The sequence below is a fragment of the Xenopus tropicalis genome, chromosome 6 (genome assembly GCF_000004195.4).
Source record: "Xenopus tropicalis strain Nigerian chromosome 6, UCB_Xtro_10.0, whole genome shotgun sequence".
NCBI lineage: Eukaryota > Metazoa > Chordata > Amphibia > Anura > Pipidae > Xenopus > Xenopus tropicalis.
In genome coordinates this window covers 154,162,323-154,174,441 of record NC_030682.2, presented here as the reverse complement: position 1 = coordinate 154,174,441, position 12,119 = coordinate 154,162,323, and the positions used below count along the sequence as shown (strand labels likewise).

At 52.6% G+C, this 12,119-nt stretch overlaps 1 protein-coding gene across 4 annotated transcripts in view; it reads right to left on the bottom strand.

The window, feature by feature from the left end:
* The window catches only part of nuggc (nuclear GTPase, germinal center associated), a 116,118-nt gene that overhangs the window by 26,691 nt on the left and 77,308 nt on the right, over positions 1-12,119 (bottom strand). For all 4 annotated transcript variants that reach the window (XM_031903781.1, XM_031903782.1, XM_031903783.1 and 1 more), the window contains 6 exons: positions 11,224-11,332; positions 9,400-9,533; positions 6,270-6,381; positions 4,952-5,160; positions 780-816; positions 563-697 (listed from right to left, as the gene is read on the bottom strand). In XM_031903781.1, the coding sequence (XP_031759641.1) occupies positions 563-697; positions 780-816; positions 4,952-5,160; positions 6,270-6,381; positions 9,400-9,533; positions 11,224-11,332 (736 nt within the window). The remainder of the gene's footprint in view (positions 1-562; positions 698-779; positions 817-4,951; positions 5,161-6,269; positions 6,382-9,399; positions 9,534-11,223; positions 11,333-12,119) is intronic.

Sequence of the window (12,119 nt, the reverse complement as noted above, 5' to 3'; positions counted from 1 at the left end):
AACGTAGCACTGGAAAGGGGAGAAATAGAGAGAAGTGGAAAGGATGGAAGAGGAGATATCTGAGAGGGATGGGAAGAAAGTAGAACTGGAAAGGGGAGAAATAGAGAGAACAGGAAAGGATGGAAGAGGAGATATCTGAGAGGGATGGGAAGAAAGTAGAACTGGAAAGGGGAGAAATAGAGAGAACAGGAAAGGATGGAAGAGGAGATAGCTGAGAGGGATGGGAAGAAAGTAGAACTGGAAAGGGGAGAAATAGAGAGAACAGGAAAGGATGGAAGAGGAGATATCTGAAAGGGATGGGAAGAAAGTAGAACTGGAAAGGGGAGAAATAGAGAGAACAGGAAAGGATGGAAGAGGAGATAGCTGAAAGGGATGGGAAGAAAGTAGAACTGGGAAGGAAAAGAAAGAGAAAGAACAGGAAAGGATGGAAGAGGAGATATCTGAAGGGGATTGGAAGAATGTAGAACTGGAAAGGGGAGAAATAGAGAGAACAGGAAAGGATGGAAGAGGAGGAACGGAACAGGTGAGGGAAGTGCCATCTCGGGAGCAGGGTCTCACTCACCTGTATCTGCTGTTTGGAACGACGGTTTATGAAACATCCAAGCAAAGTCGGGGGACAGATGTAGAGTCAGGAAGTACAGAACAGAACAGAACTCACAGTTTCGGACACTACTAAATGGCACCCAGATGGGAGGTTCTGTTGACAGACAGATGGGATAGTTAATGGGAAGCGCTGCAGCAAACTGGCACTCAGAGCAATAAGGCACACAGGGACTTACCTGCTGCCCTAACAAGTCTGACACCTTTGGCAGAAATCTAACAGAGTAAGGAAAAAGCAAAATGAAAACCAGCTGAGAATCACCCACTCCCCCCTCACTACTACCCACCACCCCTACTGCTGGGGCACCCTCACTACTTACCCACCACCCCTACTGCTGGGGCACCCTCACTACTTACGCACCACCCCTACTGCTGGGGCACCCTCACTACTTACCCACCACCCCTACTGCTGGGGCTCCCTCACTACTTACCCACCACCCCTACTGCTGGGGCACCCTCACTACTTACGCACCACCCCTACTGCTGGGGCACCCTCACTACTTACCCACCACCCCTACTGCTGGGGCTCCCTCACTACTTACCCACCACCCCTACTGCTGGGGCACCCTCACTACTTACGCACCACCCCTACTGCTGGGGCAACCTCACTACTTACCCACCACCCCTACTGCTGGGCTCCCTCACTACTTACCCACCACCCCTACTGCTGGGGCACCCTCACTACTTACCCACCACCCCTAGTGCTGGGGCTCCCTCACTACTTACCCACCACCCCTACTGCTGGGGCACCCTCACTACTTACCCACCACCCCTACTGCTGGGGCACCCTCACTACATACCGACCACCCCTACTGCTGGGGCACCCTCACTACTTACCCACCACCCCTACTGCTGGGGCTCCCTCACTACTTACCCACCACCCCTACTGCTGAGGCACCCTCACTACATACCCACCACCCCTACTGCTGGGGCTCCCTCACTACTTACCCACCACCCCTACTGCTGGGGCACCCTCACTACTTACCCACAACCCCTACTGCTGGGGCACCCTCACTACATACCCACCACCCCTACTGCTGGGGCACCCTCACTACTTACCCACCACCCCTACTGCTGGGGCACCCTCACTACATACCCACCACCCCTACTGCTGGGGCACCCTCACTACTTACCCACCACCCCTACTGCTGGGGCACCCTCACTACATACCCACCACCCCTACTGCTGGGGCACCCTCACTACTTACCCACCACCCCTACTGCTGGGGCACCCTCACTACTTACCCACCACCCCTACTGCTGGGGCACCCTCACTACTTACCCACCACCCCTACTGCTGGGGCTCCCTCACTACTTACCCACCACCCCTACTGCTGGGGCACCCTCACTACTTACCCACCACCCCTACTGCTGGGGCACCCTCACTACATACCCACCACCCCTACCGCTGGGGCACCCTCACTACTTACCCACCACCCCTACCGCTGGGGCACCCTCCCTACATACCCACCACCCCTACCGCTGGGGCACCCTCACTACATACTCACCACCCCTACCGCTGGGGCACCCTCACTACATACCCACCACCCCTACTGCTGGGGCACCCTCACTACATACCCACCACCCCTACTGCTGGGGCACCCTCCCTACATACCCACCACCCCTACTGCTGGGGCACCCTCACTACATACCCACCACCCCTACCGCTGGGGCACCCTCACTACTTACCCACCACCCCTACCGCTGGGGCACCCTCACTACATACCCACCACCCCTACCGCTGGGGCACCCTCCCTACATACCCACCACCCCTACTGCTGGGGCACCCTCACTACATACCCACCACCGCTACTGCTGGGGCACCCTCACTACATACCCACCACCCCTACCGCTGGGCACCCTCCCTACTTACCCACCACCCCTACCGCTGGGGGCACCCTTCACTACATACCCACCACCCCTACTGCTGGGGCACCCTCCCTACTTACCCACCTCCCCTACTGCTGGGGGCACCCTCACTACATACCCACCACCCCTACTGCTGGGGCACCCTCACTACATACCCACCACCCCTACCGCTGGGGCACCCTCCACTACATACCCACCACCCTACCGCTGGGGCACCCTCACTACATACCCACCACCCCTACCGCTGGGCACCCTCACTACATACCCACCACCCCTACCGCTGGGGCACCCTCCCTACATACCCATCACCCCTACTGCTGGGGCACCCTCACTACTTACCCACCACCCCTACTGCGGGGCACCCTCCCTACATACCCACCACCCCTACTGCTGGGCACCCTCACTACTTACCCACTACCCCTACTGCTGGGGCACCCCTCACTACATACCCACCACCCCTACTGCTGGGGCACCCTCACTACATACCCACCCACCCCTACTGCTGGGGCACCCTCACTACTTACGCACCACCCCTTACTGCTGGGGCACCCTCACTACTTACCCACCACCCCTACTGCTGGGGCACCCTCACTACATACCCACCACCCCTACTGCTGGGGCACCCTCACTACATACCCACCACCCCTACTGCTGGGGCACCCTCACTACTTACGCACCACCCCTACTGCTGGGGCACCCTCACTACTTACCCACCACCCCTACTGCTGGGGCACCCTCACTACTTACCCACCACCCCTACTGCTGGGGCACCCTCACTACTTACCCACTACCCCTACTGCTGGGGCACCCTCACTACATACCCACCACCCCTACTGCTGGGGCACCCTCACTACATACCCACCACCCCTACTGCTGGGGCACCCTCACTACATACCCACCACCCCTACTGCTGAGGCACCCTCACTACATACCCACCACCCCTACTGCTGAGGCACCCTCACTACTTACCCACCACCCCTACTGCTGGGGCACCCTCACTACTTACCCACCACCCCTACTGCTGGGGCACCCTCACTACTTACCCACCACCCCTACTGCTGAGGCACCCTCACTACATACCCACCACCCCTACTGCTGAGGCACCCTCACTACTTACCCACTACCCCTACTGCTGGGGCACCTCAGGTTCTAAACACAATTCCCAGCTGGTACTCAGTACCCTGTTCCATAAACCCATAAACTTCTTACTGCAGAGTCTCTCACCCCCAGAGTCTTCCCTCAGTACTGCTTAACTCCCCTGTGCGCCCCAGAGCTAAAGTCACTCCTCTATCATAATGTGGGGCCTGAAAGGAGCGTTTATATACCCCAAGGGTAACCTCACTATACCCCAATGGTAACCTCACTATACCCCAATGGTAACCTCATTATACCCCAATGGTAACCTCACTATATCCCAATGGTAACCTCATTATACCCCAATGGTAACCTCATTATACCCCAATGGTAACCTCACTATACCCCAATGGTAACCTCATTATACCCCAATGGTAACCTCACTATATCCCAATGGTAACCTCATTATACCCCAATGGTAACCTCATTATACCCCAATGGTAACCTCATTATACCCCAATGGTAACCTCACTATACCCCAATGGTAACCTCATTAAACCCCAATAGTAACCTCACTATACCCCAATGGTAACCTCATTATACCCCAATGGTAACCCATTATACCCCAATGGTAACCTCACTATATCCCAATGGTAACCTCACTATACCCCAATGGTAACCTCATTATACCCCAATGGTAACCTCATTATACCCCAATGGTAACCTCACTATACCCCAATGGTAACCTCTCTATATCCCAATGGTAACCTCATTATACCCCAATGGTAACCTCACTATATCCCAATGGTAACCTCATTATACCCCAATGGTAACCTCACTATATCCCAATGGTAACCTCACTATATCCCAATGGTAACCTCATTATACCCCAATGGTAACCCCTCATTATACCCCAATGGTAGCCTCATTATACCCCAATAGTAACCTCACTATATCCCAATGGTAACCTCATTATAACCCAATGATAACCTCACTATATCCCAATGGTAACCTCATTATAACCCAATGGTAACCTAATTATACCCCAATGGTAACCTCATTATACCCCAATGGTAACCTCATTATACCCCAATGGTAACCTCATTATATCCCAATGGTAACCTAATTATACCCCAATGGTAACCTCATTATACCCCAATGGTAACCTCATTATACCCCAATGGTAACCTCATTATACCCCAATGGTAAGCTCAATATACCCCAATGGTAACCTCACTATACCCCAATGGTAACCTCATTATACCCCAATGGTAAGCTCAATATACCCCAATGGTAACATCATTATATTCCTATGGAAACCTCATTATATTCCTATGGTAACCACATTGTACCCAATGGAAACTTCACTACAAAGACACCCGTTGCTATAGCCTCACCAGCCACTATACCTTGATGGTGTTGCAGTTGAGGATGGGATTCTCTCCTATTCTGACCACTTTGCACAGGCAAGTTATTTCTGGGGGTTCCACCCTGTTCTGGGCCCTTGTCTCCTGGTGACAGGGCTCAGGTTTGGGGGTGATTTCAAGCTCAGGAAGACGGAAATCCACTTGTGATCTCTGGCAGATGTGACTAACACGGGACCAGATATTTCGGAGATCTGAAGATAGAACATAGGGAAGTCCAATTTGGTGCTGGGGTGTACGGAGTGTTCCTCAACTACACCAGCTTCCCCCCCATGTATGGCACCGGGGCAACAGATTTATCCCCTTCGTGCCTCACAGGGTGACAGACTCCTACTGACCTACACAAGTGGACAGACATGTAGGCACCCAAAGGAGCAGCCTAAACCTCCCTACTAGCCAAGACTCAATGCCTTTACAGTATATGGCCTCTTAGCATAGTTCTTGTTCAGAACTGGATCGGAACCCGCACCAGCATGGACCTGTTCTCCCAACACAGAAGACAACATGAAGACCCCCACCCCATTACTTGTATTTGCATTTGGGGGGTGGCTTCATTGGATCAGAGAAAAGGGGGTTTGGAACTCTACCCACTTGCCCCCAATGCTGCAGACACTGATTTTACCATTCTTTAACATACAGGAGATTAATTTGAAGGTGAAATTGCCCTTTAAGCTGAAGCTCTGGGGCATGGGAACCTGGACCCCCACCCCCCCACAATTTCTAACCGGATCCTTTGTATCTGATTGGTTACTTAATGTTGCTAGTGTGCCAGAGATAATGGGGGACAGGCAGAGAGAATCTTCTGATCCATCAATTCCATAGGAGGGTTTGCTATGAATGTGTATATAGTATATGGCTAAAGGTATGGGGATTCCTTCCCCCCAACATCCCATTATCAGACCAAAAGGGTTAATATGAAGTTGCCCTCCCCTTGCTGCTATAACTACCCCTACCCATCTGGGAAGGTTCCTACTGGACGTTGGAAGAGTGTTGCTGGGAGTTGCTCCCATTAAGCCACAAGATGATGTTGGGGATCAGGCTCCTGCCCCCCCACTTTATCCCCCCAAAGTGTGCATACCTGTTGCCCAGAGCCCAATGGTACCGCCATTTACTCCAGTACAGCCCCAGCTGGCATTTTGTATGGTGCTGTTTTCATCTGATGCCCCATGTGGGAGGCAGAACAGACCCCCCCACCCACCACACAGGGACAAACAGTAACATCAATGGGCATAATATTACAAGTAACAAATGGCACACTTTCCCTTTAAGTGCCTTCCCCTAGGGATGCTGGGAGTGGGGATACCTGGAAGCATTTCCTCCTCTTTCTTCATTGGCTGCAGAAGGGGCTCACACTGTTGCCTCAGGGAGTAAAGTCTCTCTTTCACAAAGTTACTCAGACTGTCCCGAATGTAGGTCTGTGGCATAAGAGGGAGAATCAGTGGGTACAAACTAGGGGGTATCACCCTGACTGCCCCCTGGCACCAACCCCTAGTGAATATCACCCTGACTGCCCCCTGGCACCAACCCCTAGTGAATATCACCCTGACTGCCCCCTGGCACCAACCCCTACTGACGATCACCCTGAGTGCCCCCTGGCACCAACCCCTAGTGAATATCACCCTGACTGCCCCCTGGCACCAACCCCTAGTGACTATCACCCTGAGTGCCCCCTGGCACCAACCCCTAGTGAATATCACCCTGAGTGCCCCCTGGCACCAACCCCTAGTGACTATCACCCTGACTGCCCCCTGGCACCAACCCCTACTGACGATCACCCTGAGTGCCCCCTGGCACCAACCCCTAGTGAATATCACCCTGACTGCCCCCTGGCACCAACCCCTAGTGACTATCACCCTAACTGCCCCCTGGCACCAACCCCTAGTGAAAGTCACCCTGATTGCCCCCTGGCACCAACCCCTAGTGACTATCACCCTGACTGCCCCCTGGCACCAACCCCTAGTGAATATCACCCTGACTGCCCCCTGGCACCAACCCCTAGTGAATATCACCCTGACTGCCCCCTGGCACCAACCCCTAGTGACTATCACCCTGACTGCCCCCTGGCACCAACCCCTAGTGACTATCACCCTGAGTGCCCCCTGGCACCAACCCCTAGTGACTATCACCCTAACTGCCCCCTGGCACCAACCCCTAGTGAAAGTCACCCTGATTGCCCCCTGGCACCAACCCCTAGTGACTATCACCCTGACTGCCCCCTGGCACCAACCCCTAGTGAATATCACCCTGACTGCCCCCTGGCACCAACCCCTAGTGAATATCACCCTGACTGCCCCCTGGCACCAACCCCTAGTGAATATCACCCTGACTGCCCCCTGGCACCAACCCCTAGTGAATATCACCCTGACTGCAACCTGGCACCAACCCCTAGTGAATATCACCCTGAGTGCCCCCTGGCACCAACCCCTAGTGAATATCACCCTGACTGCCCCCTGGCACCAACCCCTAGTGAATATCACCCTGATTGCCCCCTGGCACCAACCCCTAGTGAATATCACCCTGATTGCCCCCTGGCACCAACCCCTAGTGAATATCACCCTAACTGCCCCCTGGCACCAACCCCTAGTGAATATCACCCTGACTGCCCCCTGGCACCAACCCCTAGTGAATATCACCCTGACTGCCCCCTGGCACCAACCCCTAGTGAATATCACCCTGACTGCCCCCTGGCACCAACCCCTAGTGAATATCACCCTGACTGCCCCCTGGCACCAACCCCTAGTGAATATCACCCTGACTGCCCCCTGGCACCAACCCCTAGTGAATATCACCCTAACTGCCCCCTGGCACCAACCCCTAGTGAATATCACCCTGATTGCCCCCTGGCACCAACCCCTAGTGAATATCACCCTGATTGCCCCCTGGCACCAACCCCTAGTGAATATCACCCTAACTGCCCCCTGGCACCAACCCCTAGTGAATATCACCCTGATTGCCCCCTGGCACCAACCCCTAGTGAATATCACCCTGACTGCCCCTTGGCACCAACCCCTAGTGAATATCACCCTGACTGCCCCCTGGCACCAACCCCTAGTGAATATCACCCTGAGTGCCCCCTGGCACCAACCCCTAGTGAATATCACCCTGACTGCCCCCTGGCACCAACCCCTAGTGACTATCACCCTGACTGCCCCCTGGCACCAACCCCTAGTGAATATCACCCTGACTGCCCCCTGGCACCAACCCCTAGTGAATATCACCCTGAGTGCCCCTGGCACCAACCCCTAGTGACTATCACCCTGACTGCCCCCTGGCACCAACCCCTAGTGACTATCACCCTGAGTGTCCCCTGGCACCAACCCCTAGTGAATATCACCCTGACTGCCACCTGGCACCAACCCCTAGTGACTATCACCCTGACTGCCCCCTGGCACCAACCCCTAGTGAATATCACCCTGAGTGTCCCCTGGCACCAACCCCTAGTGAATATCACCCTGACTGCCCCCTGGCACCAACCCCTAGTGAATATCACCCTGACTGCCCCCTGGCACCAACCCCTAGTGAATATCACCCTGACTGCCCCTTGGCACCAACCCCTAGTGACTATCACCCTGACTGCCCCCTGGCACCAACCCCTAGTGACTATCACCCTGACTGCCCCCTGGCACCAACCCCTAGTGAATATCACCCTGACTGCCCCCTGGCACCAACCCCTAGTGAATATCACCCTGACTGCCCCCTGGCACCAACCCCTAGTGAATATCACCCTGACTGCCCCCTGGCACCAACCCCTAGTGAATATCACCCTGACTGCCCCTTGGCACCAACCCCTAGTGACTATCACCCTGACTGCCCCCTGGCACCAACCCCTAGTGACTATCACCCTGACTGCCCCCTGGCACCAACCCCTAGTGAATATCACCCTGACTGCCCCCTGGCACCAACCCCTAGTGAATATCACCCTGAGTACCCCCTGGCACCAACCCCTAGTGAATATCACCCTGACTGCCCCCTGGCACCAACCCCTAGTGAATATCACCCTGACTGCCCCTTGGCACCAACCCCTAGTGACTATCACCCTGACTGCCCCCTGGCACCAACCCCTAGTGACTATCCCCCTGACTGCCCCCTGGCACCAACCCCTAGTAACTATCACCCTGACTGCCCCCTGGCACCAACCCCTAGTGACTATCACCCTGAGTGTCCCCTGGCACCAACCCCTAGTGAATATCACCCTGACTGCCCCCTGGCACCAACCCCTAGTGACTATCCCCCTGACTGCCCCCTGGCACCAACCCCTAGTGACTATCACCCTGACTGCCCCCTGGCACCAACCCCTAGTGAATATCACCCTGACTGCCCCCTGGCACCAACCCCTAGTGACTATCACCCTAAGTGTAATAGAAGTAAATGTGACGGTTTGTATACCAAGCTGCCGTTGCTAAGGCCAATGCCAGGAGTTCCCGGGTCAGTACCTGCAGAAAGTGGAGCTGCTCCATGAGGCTGAGTGCGGCGTCTCCGAAGATTTGCTGCTTTCTCTCCTTAACGTGGGAAAACATCAAGCTTTTCATTCTCTCAAAACTTCCCTCACCCTTTACAGACTGACAATCTGCAAAAAGACAGACAGTTTCCTTGGAGCCAGAAGTGAGACAGATAAACAAGTAACCAGATAAAACAGGGGAGACCCAGCAGCATGAAATATACAGCGGGGCAAATGCGGGGCAAGTACACAGCGGGGCAAACGCGGGCAAGTACACAGCGGGGCAAATACACAGCGGGGCAAGTACACAGCGGGGCAAATACACAGCGGGGCAAGTACACAGCGGGGCAAACGCGGGCAAGTACACAGCGGGGCAAGTACACAGCGGGGCAAGTACACAGCGGGGCAAGTACACAGCGGGGCAAGTATCAACCTTTGCTCTAGCACTCTGATATTATTGCCCCCCTTATACAGTGAGCATACAGCTCTGACACCAACAATCTGTTCCACATGTAACTGATACATGGGGGGCCACGTTAGGCCTGTCACAAGGAGGGCTCTTTGGGGTAACGTGATACAGTTATTTGTATTTCTTACACTGCCATCTCATCACCACAATCTTTCTTCTTCCTCTGGAGATACAAATAGGGGCCGGGGGCTGGAAACAGACTGAAGCAGGAGAAATCCAACCCTCAGCCAATTCCCCCCGATACCCAAAAACTCCCCATGTATAATCTACAAGTCATTAACACTGCAGATACAAAGGAAACCCTTCCATCACATGTAGAACCGTCACACACCTCCAGAAGAGTGCAATAAAGTGATGGGGGAATAGCACTCCCCCTTTATAGTTCAATACCCAAAGCCTCTCAGCATCCTCCCATGAGTTTTGGTGTAGATGGACAGACAAATCCTTCAGGGCACAGTTTGCTCCTCTCTCCCCCTCCCTTCTCATCCTCCCCCTCCCATCTCTCCTCTCTCCCCCTCCCCTCTCTGCTGTATAATCTGATTTGAAAGCTGTTCCAGGAGCAGGCAGCAAAGGTAAGTCAGACCAAGCTAAAATGGAAGCTACTATCTTAAGCAAAGAGGGAGCTTCTAGGGCTGTTACCCAGGCTGGCAAAGCTTTCTGCAGAGTAAATATAGGGTTCTAGGTGGCGCTATTGTGTGTAATCTATTGGCAATAAACTGCCAAAATGCCTTTCCTTCTCCTTTAACTCATTGCAAAGCTGCTAAACCCAAGTCTGTGTTTAAACCAACAGGGAGATTATGGGCACATTTACGAGCGCAACTTGCAGTCCCTGTAATTTCCCTGCAGTCCGTTGGGCGTAAACTGAGTCCAAACTGAGCGCTGCGGAACCTACTGACCCAGGGATACACAATTTGTGCTGATATTACACTCCCTGCACTTGGGAATGTGCCTGTGCCCCAGTCAGTATAGAGAGACTACATATTAGTGCAGTTATAAAGGTCTCGGAACTCCAAGGTAACGTCTCAAATTCTCATATATTACAAGTAATATATATATATTGGGGTTATAATATATTAGGGTATATATATATATATTATACATATTGTCAGACACCAGCCTGAATCTCCCCCACACCTGCAGGTGGCTCCACCTTTATCAGCTGTCAGCTGTATTGGGCAAGGCCCTCTGTACCTGCTGTATCTGTCACTATCATACACCCTGTGCCTGTACAGCGCTGGGCACTACACTGGCACCTTAATAACAGGAAAACATGGGCACTAAAAGCCACAGGGGGTTATGGGATTATGGGGGAGCAGACCCATAGAGATTTGGGTAAGTAAGAATGGTTACCATTATACACTTCAATCATCCTTTTCTGGACTTCGGGGGTTAGTAAGCGTGAAATGTGGCGTTGCCTCCGACTGATGTATTCCTTCTGATCCACAAAGAAATTCAGGAGCTGGGGGGGGGAGAAAGAGCCGTAAGTTTGCCCATTGTAGGGCTTTTGGATAATGCCGGACTGTGCTGGCTGCAATTACACCCATTGGCTGACGTTTCACCTGAACTGGTAACCGGACCTCGTTCTCTATGTATCTGCTGCCTTCTATTGTGTCATGTATCCTTATCCCAATAGGGGGGGCACAAGAGTCATCTCACATTGTAGCCCAATCAGTAATATCCAAAAACATGAGCACCCACCTTACTGTTTGCAGGGTGATTGCTGCCTCAGTAACAGATCCTCCATCAACTTATGTCTCTTCCAACTATTTACTCACGTGCAGCAATGAGCAGAAACAGAATATATATATATATATGTATATATATATATATATGTAGGTGTAAGTGACTGGTGAGTGTATACTAGGAATATATATATATATATATATATATATATATGTAGGTGTAAGTGACTGGTGAGTGTATACTAGGAATATATATATATATATATATATATATATATATGTAGGTGTAAGTGACTGGTGAGTGTATACTAGGAATATATATATATATATGTGTAGGTGTAAGTGACTGGTGAGTGTATACTAGGAATATATATATATGTGTGTAGGTGTAAGTGACTGGTGAGTGTATACTAGGAATATATATATATGTGTGTAGGTGTAAGTGACTGGTGAGTGTATACTAGGAATATATATATATGTGTGTAGGTGTAAGTGACTGGTGAGTGTATACTAGGAATATATATATATGTGTGTAGGTGTAAGTGACTGGTGAGTGTATACTAG